This window comes from Argopecten irradians, chromosome 1 (assembly GCF_041381155.1).
Source record: "Argopecten irradians isolate NY chromosome 1, Ai_NY, whole genome shotgun sequence".
NCBI classification, from domain to species: Eukaryota; Metazoa; Mollusca; class Bivalvia; order Pectinida; family Pectinidae; genus Argopecten; species Argopecten irradians.
The window spans coordinates 29,122,891-29,137,280 of NC_091134.1; the positions used below are offsets into that span (position 1 = coordinate 29,122,891).

The 14,390-nt window shown below is 36.6% G+C and overlaps 1 protein-coding gene across 1 annotated transcript in view; it reads right to left on the bottom strand.

Moving 5' to 3' along the window:
- LOC138323268 (tyrosine 3-monooxygenase-like) overlaps positions 1-12,834 on the bottom strand; it is a 51,700-nt gene extending 38,866 nt beyond the window's left edge. The window contains exon 1 of the mRNA XM_069267738.1: positions 12,588-12,834. Coding sequence (XP_069123839.1) covers positions 12,588-12,650 — 63 coding nt within the window. The 5' untranslated portion in view covers positions 12,651-12,834. The remainder of the gene's footprint in view (positions 1-12,587) is intronic.
- Positions 12,835-14,390: the final 1,556 nt, after the last annotated feature.

Sequence of the window (14,390 nt, forward strand, 5' to 3'; positions counted from 1 at the left end):
ATGATTAGTGTGTTACAGTGTATTATACACATCACCAGTATCTGTTCATCCAACATGATTAGTGTGTTACAGTGTATTATACACATCACCATATCTCAGATTATCAGTGTATTACACATCACAGTATCTGCATGATTAGTGTGTTACAGTGTATTATACACATCACCAGTATCTGTCATGATTAGTGTGTTACAGTGTATTATACACACACCATACATTTAGTGTGTTACAGTGTATTATACACATCACCAGTCTGTTATCTGACTGACATGATTAGTGTGTTACAGTGTATTTATCACCATACTGCAGATTATGTGTTACAGTGTATTAACACATCACCAGTATCTGTCATGATTAGTGTGTTACAGTGTATTATACACATCACCAGTATCTGTCATGATTAGTGTGTTACAGTGTATTATACACATCACCAGTATCTGACATGATTAGTGTGTTACAGTGTATTATACACATCACCAGTATCTGACATGATTAGTGTGTTACAGTGTATTATACACATCACCAGTATGTAGTGTATAACATCACCAGTATCTGCATGATTAGTGTGTTACAGTGTATTATACACATCACCAGTATCTGTCATGATTAGTGTGTTACAGTGTATTATACACATCACCAGTATCTGTCATGATTAGTGTGTTACAGTGTATTATACACATCACCAGTATCTGACATGATTAGTGTGTTACAGTGTATTATACACATCACCAGTATCTGTCATGATTAGTGTGTTACAGTGTATTATACACATCACCAGTATCTGACATGATTAGTGTGTTACAGTGTATTATACACATCACCAGTATCTGTCATGATTAGTGTGTTACAGTGTATTATACACACACCACCAGTATCTGACATGATTAGTGTGTTACAGTGTATTATACACATCACCAGTATCTGTCATGATTAGTGTGTTACAGTGTATTATACACATCACCAGTATCTGACATGATTAGTGTGTTACAGTGTATTATACACATCACCAGTATCTGTCATGATTAGTGTGTTACAGTGTTATTATACACATCACCAGTATCTGACATGATTAGTGTGTTACAGTGTATTATACACATCACCAGTATCTGTCATGATTAGTGTGTTACAGTGTATTATACACATCACCAGTATCTGACATGATTAGTGTGTTACAGTGTATTATACACATCACCAGTATCTGTCATGATTAGTGTGTTACAGTGTATTATACACATCACCAGTATCTGACATGATTAGTGTGTTACAGTGTATTATACACATCACCAGTATCTGTCATGATTAGTGTGTTACAGTGTATTATACACATCACCAGTATCTGACATGATTAGTGTGTGTTACAGTGTATTATACACATCACCAGTATCTGTCATGATTAGTGTGTTACAGTGTATTATACACATCACCAGTATCTGTCATGATTAGTGTGTTACAGTGTATTATACACATCACCAGTATCTGACATGATTAGTGTGTTACAGTGTATTATACACATCACCAGTATCTGTCATGATTAGTGTGTTACAGTGTATTATACACATCACCAGTATCTGACATGATTAGTGTGTTACAGTGTATTATACACATCACCAGTATCTGACATGATTAGTGTGTTACAGTGTATTATACACACCACCAGTATCTGACATGATTAGTGTGTTACAGTGTATTATACACATCACCAGTATCTGACATGATTAGTGTGTTACAGTGTATTATACACATCACCAGTATCTGACATGATTAGTGTGTTACAGTGTATTATACACATCACCAGTATCTGACATGATTAGTGTGTTACAGTGTATTATACACATCACCAGTATCTGACATAATTAGTGTGTTACAGTGTATTATACACATCACCAGTATCTGACATGATTAGTGTGTTACAGTGTATTATACACATCACCAGTATCTGACATGATTAGTGTGTTACAGTGTATTATACACATCACCAGTATCTGACATGATTAGTGTGTTACAGTGTATTTTACACATCACCGGTATCTTCCAAATCCTGAACAGACCAAGTATTATATAGTCAGTCGGTGATTAACTGTGTGACTATGTCTAACCATACTCGGTCCCAGGGGCAACCACAACAACCAGGCAACAATTATAAACGTTTTACAAACGCTGTATAAATCGTCATTAGGCTGCAGATTAAAGTGTTCCCATTGTGTTTGGCGAGTATCTGTTTCATCAAGGTCGTTTTAACCTGTTTTATCGATAGCAAACTTCGTATGGACCATAGAGAATGGCATTCAGCAAAAATATGCATTAATGTCGTAAATTGCAATACAATGACAGCAAATTAATACTTAATAAATGAATATCCTGTTTCTGAGGGTAAAATGATCCTTACTGGTTAGCCATCGTTTGGTGTTCTGTTACGTGTAGATCTGGTTGTTTTACATTATCTATCTCATGATCAGTGGTCACCCGGGTTCATATTATCACACGCGGTCACAAACGTTTCTTTTATATATTGTTGTCAATAATACATTTAAAGGTAAAATATATTTACATGTAGGTGGTCAGTACCAGTAAAACTGTGCTGGAATATGATGAACTTGTACTAATGAAAATATATTTCATATTATGGTATTTCCTTTTTTATCGTATAAAACAGCTGTCCCAACAATGACCTTCGCTGCAAACGTTGAATGACCAGCGCCAAATATGGCTACAGATGAATGTTAGTAGTACATATATTTTGAGTGTCTATTTTGTAAAAACAAAATGTTACAATCACCAGATACCACACACCACATGTCTATATTCCGAGATTGCAATACATGTTGTATTATATCCTCGACTTCGCCTAGGGTGACAGTGATATCCTAGGAATGACTTTAGGCACTATCACCCTCTAATGCAGGTAGTATTTATATAATGTTCCCCAACAAGTGACTGTTGTTTATCATGCATGTTTACCAAACTCTAGTTAATAATTCACAAATTTTGAAAAGACGCGAGCTTTAGCGAGTGTCATTTCAAAACTTAAAAATAAACAAAAGTTTAGATAAATATGATAATTAAGAGTCACTCGTTGGTGAACTCTCTTATTCCATAACTTATAACTCTATGTATTTCTACTATTGTAATCAGTTGCTTTCTATCACATTCAGGGAAACTTACAGCCACATAGCGCATCATAATACATATCTGTCATAAACTATAGCAACCAAATACCAATATAAATCAAGAGAGGTTAACAATTACCAAAGAGAGTCGCCCTAAGTGTTTACAAATACTGAGATGTGTAAACATAATCGATAATTAACTGATATATAATTCATCATATGATTTTTCCATTGTGAAATATACAATGTTATGTGATAAATATAATTTCCCATGAATTTTGGAAGGAAGAACATAAATCACCTCAGAGAAAATCCTTTGAAGTATATATTCTTTCTATTCGACATATATTATTAACGAAGTATTTCTACCGTCTTTATGTCACTTAAATTATTGCAGAATGATCTGTAAATATTCGTAAGCTCGATTCATACAATGTACTCAAAAACAAAGCATTTTTAAACGATGATTTCATTTCAGAATATACCTTAATGTTACTTTGATAGAAAGAATAGATTAATTCGTATACGACGTCGATTTTTATATCTATTTGCATTTTATTTTTTTTTTTCAATTACACATAAGTTTTCAGATTGTAAATAATTAACATAAGTTTCCTTGTGATGAGTGATTAAGTTAAGATAAGACTATGTTTTGAAGTAATAAAGAGAGAATTTAGTCTGTGAATGCATAAAAGTTTTGTATCAATTATACACACTGTGACCTGCCGACAAATGTTTACTGTGATCTGCAGGCGCGTAGCTACTATACACTCCCGTAGTCCCGTGCATCCACATCATTTTCCTGATCATTTTAAAATTGATACTGATTACGTTTATACACAAAATCTATGAGTGAAAATATCGTTTTACCTGAAATACAAATAATGGCATTGAGAAATACTGTCATATTCGGAAGTCATGGATTTTTCACTTTGCTGCAAATACTGTGAGCCGTGATACCATTGCTGGGGAATGAGATGTGTTTTTTTTACTTGAAATGATCCAACTTGATGCAGATAGATTACATCAATATATGCAGTGATGATATTCTTATTATATTCTAGTTATTCATATTGTATATTTTGTTCTTTGTGTTCTAAAATGTTTTATTCATATTTTTTTATGTTATTATATTGAGATGATACATGTATATTTGATATTTACATCGTATCTTTGGTATATGAATAACATTAGTAATATAACATAAATATCAAAGATATAATGAATATCGAAACCTAGATTCGCTCAAGATTCGCTCAATTCACATCGGTGAAATGTGACTTGTTGTGGTGTATTGATGGTTCTGTCACCTACACCAAGGTATAACGTACTTAATTTGTAAATTTCAAAGTATACAATACAAATAATAAAGTATACAATATAAATAATAAAGTATACAATATAAATAATAAAGTATACAATATAAATAGTAAAGTATACAATATAAATTGCAAGCATAGAATAAATATATCGCCACTGCATATATAGCAATGTTTGACACGCCTTAGGGAAGAGGGTAACCGGGTACGTTCAACTGAAAAATTGATTTGCATCCATATTATTTCAACCCAGGCTACACCCCTAATATGTGTATGCAACGCGAATAATACATGTAGCTCGTTCGTTGCCATTATCCATGGAATTCAAACCCGAACCCACGCCAGTAGACCTGAGTAAAGCACCTTAGTACTTCTTAAACCACTCTTATAGTAACGTTCCCTTTTCAAATGCTTAATCTTGTCTTAAAGTAACTTTTCCAAAGCGGCTCTTAATTGACTATTTTGTATATGTGAATGAGTAAACTGTATTTGCATTAAGATGAAAAATGGATATATACCCGCAAGGGAGATAACTCGGTAATATTCAAATACGAAATCACATCGTTCTTGCCTGATCTTATAGTAATACAAATAGAAATTTCAAAGATGTCAATTAAAATTGTCAACAATATTGTGGGATTTGTCAATGTATAATGTTTTATAAAGTACATATAACTATAGTTGTATGTAACATTTAGCTTAAAGATTATGTGACAGATTTTTACAGATATGTTGACAACTGGCGTAGTCTCCAGTGTCGATATTTAAAAAAAAAAAAAAAATCTATTAAATGACAACCTATCATTAGACCAGCTTTTTCATTCAGTGCCGATTGACAATATTTTTTAATGAATGTATGTTAGTAATATAAGTTTTAAGTGAATTATCTTCAACATCTAAGAAAGATGTTTTATGTAAACCGCTGGACCATGCTGTGCGTGTTTGTCGCTAAATAGTATGCGTCACAGGTTCAGACACTCTAATTAGCACCGATATTTCCGGATGTCAGGTTTCTCTATTAAACGTGCCAAGTCTCCTCCGATTTTAAACTCAAAGTCACCCTTTTAACTCTAATCTAATGAAGCTAAAAGTCAAGTTCTGTAAGAACTTCATATTTTCGTACAAAATAATATCCTCAACGGAGACTAACTACGAACAGTTGAAAACAAGTCTCGTGATTGCAATCAACAACTTGACACAGGAGAGGAAACACGCTACAAGGGTGACGTTTTATTGTGATGATTTTGGTTTTGAATGATACAGCATTTGTTGGCGAATCAGCGTGTCGTAGCTGGCTACATAACGATCCTTTTGAATTCAATAGAGACATAAAGAGACAAAATGGACAATAAAATCTTTCATTTTGGCGGAATTATCAGGGGATCGTGATACACAGAAATCACTTGTAATGCGTTCACTGTATAACTTCACATCAGTTGCCATGGTATTACGTTTTACACAAGAGAATAGCATTTTATTTTATTTAAAGGACGTGACGTACAATTGTATTGTTCATATGAGACGGACACATGCTTGGCTCCATGTATGTAATGACCCGTTAGGTATTTCTAATGAAGATCTGAATGGAAGAGATTATCAATACTAACTTATATAATATTTAACAAACAACAATAGGGGATCGGTGTTTTATCACCAATCTATCCCAGGGTTCATTGCGGCCCCACATTTAATCAGGGGATCGCAATGAACCCTGGGATAGTATGGTTTTACCAGTTCAACATATACAGAAAGAAAGATTAACTAAGGTCAAAAACATATGTGTTGCCATATAAACATATAGTTACAACACATAATTTATATACTTAGTGTTTTGTGAGTATGAAAATTTTGGCACGTACATGTATAACTTTGCTTAATGTAAGCCCGAATAATAATGCAATTTCTAAATAAAAACATCTTTTAAAAGTGAAAAAAATAGTAAATGCTATATCGCCAATTTGGTAGGAGATAATGCCGTTTTTATAGCACCATCACGCTGTAATACACAGCCTTGGTCATTGAAGTGAACAACTTACCCGGTTATATTATGTTATTGATAAAGGACATAGATTTAGAGTCCTTTATATCATATAACAACACAGCCAAATGCTGTGTAGCGTAATTTACATTATTTGATTCCCATTATACTGTTGGCCTTTACATAACTATTCCAGCTTTTGTTTTCATTTGTAAAAATTGATCTAGCCTTGAAGAACATAAGATGTAACCTGTTTTGTTATGTATATTTTATACACTGAAAACAATTCTGATTTTGTTTTTATAACAACTAGCAAGGTTAAAGACATTAATGTATGAAAAGCTACTTATAACATAGTCTTTGTATTATCTGACAGTGCGATCTGGTGAATCCTTCTACATCGATGATGTTATACCGAGAGGATCCATCAGCCCTTTATTTTTACATGCAGCAACAATTCCTATTTTGTTTATTTCTTCTAGTTGATTCTAGTATTGCTTATTTCAATATATTATAAAATTCCTAATTCTTGTTTCAAATATGTCACATGTGTGTTAAAATATAATATCCAGCGTATAAATAATGTTTCTAATCTGCGAGAAAAATAATAGGTAGCTTCGATCGGTGTCAAATCATTCTATTGCGTATCTATCTGATTTTCATTCTTTATCACATACAACTCAATCGCCTTCATGGTCATGTTTAATCCAAGTACCATCCAGTCGCCTCGCTCCGACTTTGCCATACACACGTGTTATCAAGTCACCCCCCTCGCTAAGTCATACACATGTGTTATCATGTCACTTCCCTCGCTATGTCATACACACGTGTTATCATTTCACCTCCCTCGCATTGTCATACACACGTGCTATCATGTTACCTCATTCGCTATGTCACACACACGTGTAATGTCACCTCCCTCGCTATGTCATAAACACGTGTTATCATGTCACCTCCCTCGCTATGTCATACACATGTGTTATCATGTCACCTCCCTCGCTATGTCATACACACGTGTTATCATGTCACCTCCCTCGCTATGTCATACACACGTGTTATCATGTCACCTCCCTCGCTATGTCATACACACGTGTTATCATGTCACCTCCCTCGCTATGTCATACACATGTGTTATCATGTCACCTCCCTCGCTATGTCATACACATGTGTTATCATGTCACCTCCCTCGCTATATCATACACATGTGTTATCATGTCACCTCCCTCGCTATGTCATACATATGTGTTATCATGTCACCTCCCTCGCTATGTCATACACATGTGTTATCATGTCACCTCCCTCGCTATATCATACACATGTGTTATCATTGTTATCAAGCCACCCCTCGCTATGTCATACACACGTGTTATCATGTCACCTCCCTCGCTATGTCATACACATGTGTTATCATGTCACCTCCCTCGCTATGTCATACACATGTGTTATCATGTCACCTCCCTCGCTATGTCATACACATGTGTTATCATGTCACCTCCCTCGCTATGTCATACACATGTGTTATCATGTCACCTCCCTCGCTATGTCATACAAACGTGTTATCATGTCACCTCCCTCGCTATGTCATACACACGTGTTATCATGTCACTCCCTCGCCTCGCTATATCATACACATGTGTTATCATGTCACCTCCCTCGCTATGTCATACACACGTGTTATCATGTCACCTCCCTCGCTATGTCATACACACGTGTTATCATGTCACCTCCCTCGCTATGTCATACACATGTGTTATCATGTCACCTTTCTCGCTATATCATACACATGTGTTATCATGTCACCTCCCTCGCTATGTCATACACATGTATTATTCATGTCACCTCCCACGCTATATCATACACACGTGTTATCATGTCACCTCCCTCGCTATGTCATACACACGTGTTATCATGTCACCTCCCTCGCTATATCATACACACGTGTTATCATTGTTATCAAGCCACCTCCCTCGCTATGTCATACACACGTGTTATCATGTCACCTCCCTCGCTATGTCATACACACGTGTTATCATGTCACCTCCCTCGCTATGTCATACACATGTGTTATCATGTCACCTCCCTCGCTATGTCATACACACGTGTTATCATGTCACCTCCCTCGCTATATCATACACATGTGTTATCATGTCACCTCCCTCGCTATGTCATACACACGTGTTATCATGTCACCTCCCTCGCTATATCATACACATGTGTTATCATGTCACCTCCCTCGCTATGTCATACACATGTGTTATCATGTCACCTCCCTCGCTATGTCATACACATGTGTTATCATGTCACCTCCCTCGCTATGTCATACACACGTGTTATCATGTCACCTCCCTCGCTATGTCATACACACGTGTTATCATGTCACCTCCCTCGCTATATCATACACACGTGTTTATCATGTCACCTCCCTCGCTATGTCATACACACGTGTTATCATGTCACCTCCCTCGCTATGTCATACACACGTGTTATCATGTCACCTCCCTCGCTATGTCATACACATGTGTTATCATGTCACCTCCCTCGCTATATCATACACATGTGTTATCATGTCACCTCCCTCGCTATGTCATACACATGTGTTATCATGTCACCTCCCTCGCTATGTCATACACATGTGTTATCATGTCACCTCCCTCGCTATGTCATACACACGTGTTATCATGTCACCTCCCTCGCTATATCATACACATGTGTTATCATGTCACCTCCCTCGCTATGTCATACACATGTGTTATCATGTCACCTCCCTCGCTATATCATACACATGTGTTATCATGTCACCTCCCTCGCTATGTCATACACACGTGTTATCATGTCACCTCCCTCGCTATGTCATACACACACCTCCCTCGCTATGTCATACACACGTGTTATCATGTCACCTCCCTCGCTATGTCATACACACGTGTTATCATGTCACCTCCCTCGCTATGTCATACACACGTGTTATCATGTCACCTCCCTCGCTATGTCATACACATGTGTTATCATGTCACCTCCCTCGCTATGTCATACACATGTGTTATCATGTCACCTCCCTCGCTATGTCATACACACGTGTTATCATGTCACCTCCCTCGCTATGTCATACACATGTGTTATCATGTCACCTCCCTCGCTATGTCATACACACGTGTTATCATGTCACCTCCCTCGCTATGTCATACACACGTGTTATCATGTCACCTCCCTCGCTATGTCATACACACGTGTTATCATGTCACCTCCCTCGCTATATCATACACATGTGTTTTATTCATCACCTCCCTCGCTATATCATCACATGTTTTCATGTCACCTCCCTCGCTATGTCATACACATGTGTTATCATGTCACCTCCCTCGCTATGTCATACACATGTGTTATCATGTCACCTCCCTCGCTATGTCATACACAGTGTTATATGTCATCCTGCTATTCATACACATGTTATCATGTCCCTCCGCTATGTCATACACACGTGTTATCATGTCACCTCCCTCGCTATGTCATACACACGTGTTATCATGTCACCTCCCTCGCTATGTCATACACACTTGTTATCATGTCACCTCCCTCGCTATGTCATACACACGTGTTATCATGTCACCTCCCTCGCTATGTCATACACATGTGTTATCATGTCACCTCCCTCGCTATGTCATCATATCCCATTCATACACGTGTTATCATGTCACCTCCCTCGCTATGTCATACACATGTGTTATCATGTCACCTCCCTCGCTATGTCATACACATGTGTTATCATGTCACCTCCCTCGCTATGTCATACACACGTGTTATCATGTCACCTCCCTCGCTATGTCATACACATGTGTTATCATGTCACCTCCCTCGCTATGTCATACACATGTGTTATCATGTCACCTCCCTCGCTATGTCATACACATGTGTTATCATGTCACCTCCCTCGCTATGTCATACACCGTGTTATCATGTCACCCCTCGCTATGTCATACACACGTGTTATCATGTCACCTCCCTCGCTATGTCATACACACGTGTTATCATGTCACCTCCCTCGCTATGTCATACACATGTGTTATCATGTCACCTCCCTCGCTATGTCATACACACGTGTTATCATGTCACCTCCCTCGCTATGTCATACACATGTGTTATCATGTCACCTCCCCGCCATCCATTGTTATCTGTCACCTCCTCGCTATATCATACACACGTGTTATCATGTCACCTCCCTCGCTATGTCATACACACGTGTTATCATGTCACCTCCCCGCTATTCATACACATGTTTTATCATGTCACCTCCCGCGCTATATCATACACATGTGTTTATCATGTCACCTCCCCGCTATATCATACACACGTGTTTATCATGTCACCTCCCTCGCTATATCATACACACGTGTTATCATGTCACCTCCCTCGCTATATCATACACATGTATTATCATGTCACCTCCCACGCTATGTCATACACATGTGTTATCATGTCACTTCCCTCGCTATGTCATACACACGTGTTATCATGTCACCTCCCTCGCTATGTCATACACACGTGTTATCATGTCACCTCCCTCGCTATGTCATACACATGTGTTATCATGTCACCTCCCTCGTTATGTCATACACATGTGTTATCATGTCACCTCCCTCGCTATGTCATACACACGTGTTATCATTGTTATCAAGCCACCTCCTAGCTATGTCATACACACGTGTTATCATGTCACCTCCCTCGCTATGTCATACATATGTGTTATCATGTCACCTCCTTCGCTATATCATACACACGTGTTATCATGTCACCTCCCTCGCTATGTCATACACATGTGTTATCATGTCACCTCCCTCGCTATGTCATACACACGTGTTATCATGTCACCTCCCTCGCTATGTCATACACACGTGTTATCATGTCACCTCCCTCGCTATGTCATACACACGTGTTATCATGTCACCTCCCGCGCTATGTCATACACACGTGTTATCATGTCACCTCCCTCGCTATGTCATACACATGTGTTATCATGTCACCTCCCGCGCTATGTCATACCCACGTGTTATCATGTCACCTCCCTCGCTATGTCATACACACGTGTTATCAAGTCACCCCCGCGCTATGTTATACACACATTTTAACATGTCACCTCCCTTGTTATTTCATACACATGTGATATAATGTAACCTCCTTCGCTATGTCATACACGTGTTATCATGTCACTTCCCTCGCTTTGTCATACATATGTGTTTTTTGTCACCTCCCTCGCTATGTCATACATATGTGTTATCATGTCACCTCCCTCGCTATGTCATACAAATGTTTTATCAAGGCAGCTCTGCATGAGATACATTATAATGACTGGAACGTAATACACAATAGATCTGTAGGTGATTGATATATTAGATATGCTGTACACATCAAAAATGTTTACTGTTAAAAGTTCTAACTAATTAATCCCAATGAGAGGTTTTGTCAAAAACAATAATCTACATGCGAGATCAACTTTAAAACAAGTATATCACTGATAAGGAGTTTGAGAAAACTCCTAAATATCATATTTGAATACATATATTACGACTTAGTAACAATGGTTATATAATGTTATCCTACAAACTAAACTCTATATAAAATATAGTTAAACATGAGAGAGAAAATAAATAAATATAAATACAATACAGCAACAAGGTTGACACACATTTGTTATACAAGGGTAATGATTTGTGCTTTTTATTATGTACGTTTACACAGACGGATTTCTGTATCTTAATAATATTAAGCTTGCCACATTCTTTACTAAAAGCAATTATTATGAAACGCTAAGATATATGTATCCAACAGAATTGATGAAAATACATGTTTTTAATAATAATATCATAAAACAGAATGGTTTTGTCTGATTTTAATCATATTAGAATAATCATTATGTTATTTTTTTTATAATTCTTGTGATATACAAAAATGTATGTGGAAACAAAAAACAGCTAAATAAACTTCATTTCGAACTTCATCATACATGTATTTGAATCCGACAAGAAGACACATTTGTATTGTTTAAATTATACATTTTCGTGAAAAATCCATGTGAAATATCTGGATGGTTTAAAAAATATGTATCAATCTTCTTCAGTTTAAAATGGCAAAACATTTTTATTCAACATTATAAGATGTTTGATACCTCGTGCTGTGAAGTGTACTTACCTCTTGGCTATAACTCTTTTGGAAGGCCAATCTCCTCTTTACTGTTTCTGTGTCCGTCGACATGATTATGTTGCACAAATATTTCAACGAAGAACTAATATTAGTGTATATTGAAGAAATATACTTGTTTGATAGATTCAGTGAGTTTAAAAGTTCACAAGATCGCACTAAGATTGGTAATTAATTTGATAATCAACAACGCTACTCTGTTGCGTGCCAACAGTAAACTGAGCGACTGCAGAATGCGGACCGGCATTTGAACACTATTGGTGGAGTAAAACTGTTTCTCATAAATTATTCCGAATCGATATATTATTGTATGTTAAACGTGTTCCAAAGATTGGCTCCTGTCTCTATACCGTAGTATTCATCAGCATTGATTAAGCTATAGAATAATTCTAGTACAAACTATTGTGAATTGAAACCAAAATCTATAAGCTCTGATGCCAAGCACTGCTTTAAAAGTGCGATATATATAGGGTGTGTTTGCTAGGTATGTATCGGGACATCAGAGGCCGGAATACTAGTGAGTGCCACTATCGTACAGAGCGTACCACACAAATATTCCAAGGACTATTCTTCCTAATGATAATATATAACAACAGTAATTTCTTACCTTCGTACCCTTTATTTCTTACTTCATACAAGTTAACTCTCGCTTCATATGATTATGCGTTTGTATACTCTTTCACACTGAACATATCTGCTCAAAGTTGTTAGACGCGTAGTTCTATTTGGTAAAGTCTATTTTTGTGATATATTTTATACACTTTCATACATGATTCGAAGTAGTTTTCATATTTTGTATAATGTATGTTCCCAAGTATTTTAAAAGAAAATCCTAAAATTATGTGTTGCTATTTTTTCTGGTATTATCATTATAGAGTGTACAATCGTCTATAACATTGCTCAAACTGCACTGTACGGTATGGTAAAAGGATCCGGACCATGATGTTTGGTATCTATTTCCGCTTGCGGTTTCATTCAAAACTAGTGAGTTGCAAATATCATAGCTTCATAAAAAGCTAAGAAGGCTACCATACAGCATTATTTATTAGCAAGCATTTTTAGGAAAGTTTGACGGATTGTTCTGTCACAGAAGCTGGCATAGTTCTTATGACAATGCAAAATATAATCAACTTTATGATATTTATGAACCTTTCCGAAACAAAAGTTAAAAGTTTCTTTAAAACAATTGTAACATACAAAGTAATAACATTGATAACGACGAGCTAGGATACAGTTACAACACCGAACAAATTCAAATCTATATATTTGAATTATCTTTGATTTAAATGTAGGCACAATTTATCACAACTTATAAAAGCCTTCTCCCAACAACAATGATATATAAATAATAAATGCGATAAATACAGATAAAAATTAGATAATGAATAAATACATATACATATTTTTAGAGAGAGTGAGAAAGAGAGAGGGGGAGAGAGAGAGAGAGAGAGAAGGAGAGAGAGGGGGGATTGAGGGAGGGAGGGAGGGAGAGAGAGAGGAAGTAAGGAAGAAAGATATTCTGGAGTTGATCGTTATGCATCCTATACAAAAGATGAAGTTGTCTTCTCTTCTTCTATCCGACCAAGTTTCTAGTTTCAAATTGTAAGGCGTAAGCACTTGCATATGATGGAAAACCCGTGACAATTCTTGCAGCTTCGTGTTGGGCTTTTTCTAACTTTTCAGCTTCTAAAATATTACAACCATCCCATAATTCACAGGCATAGTCTATGATTGGTAAAATGAAAGTAAAGTAAATTCTCAATAGAGCGTCTCTTCTTAAAATGAATTTCAATT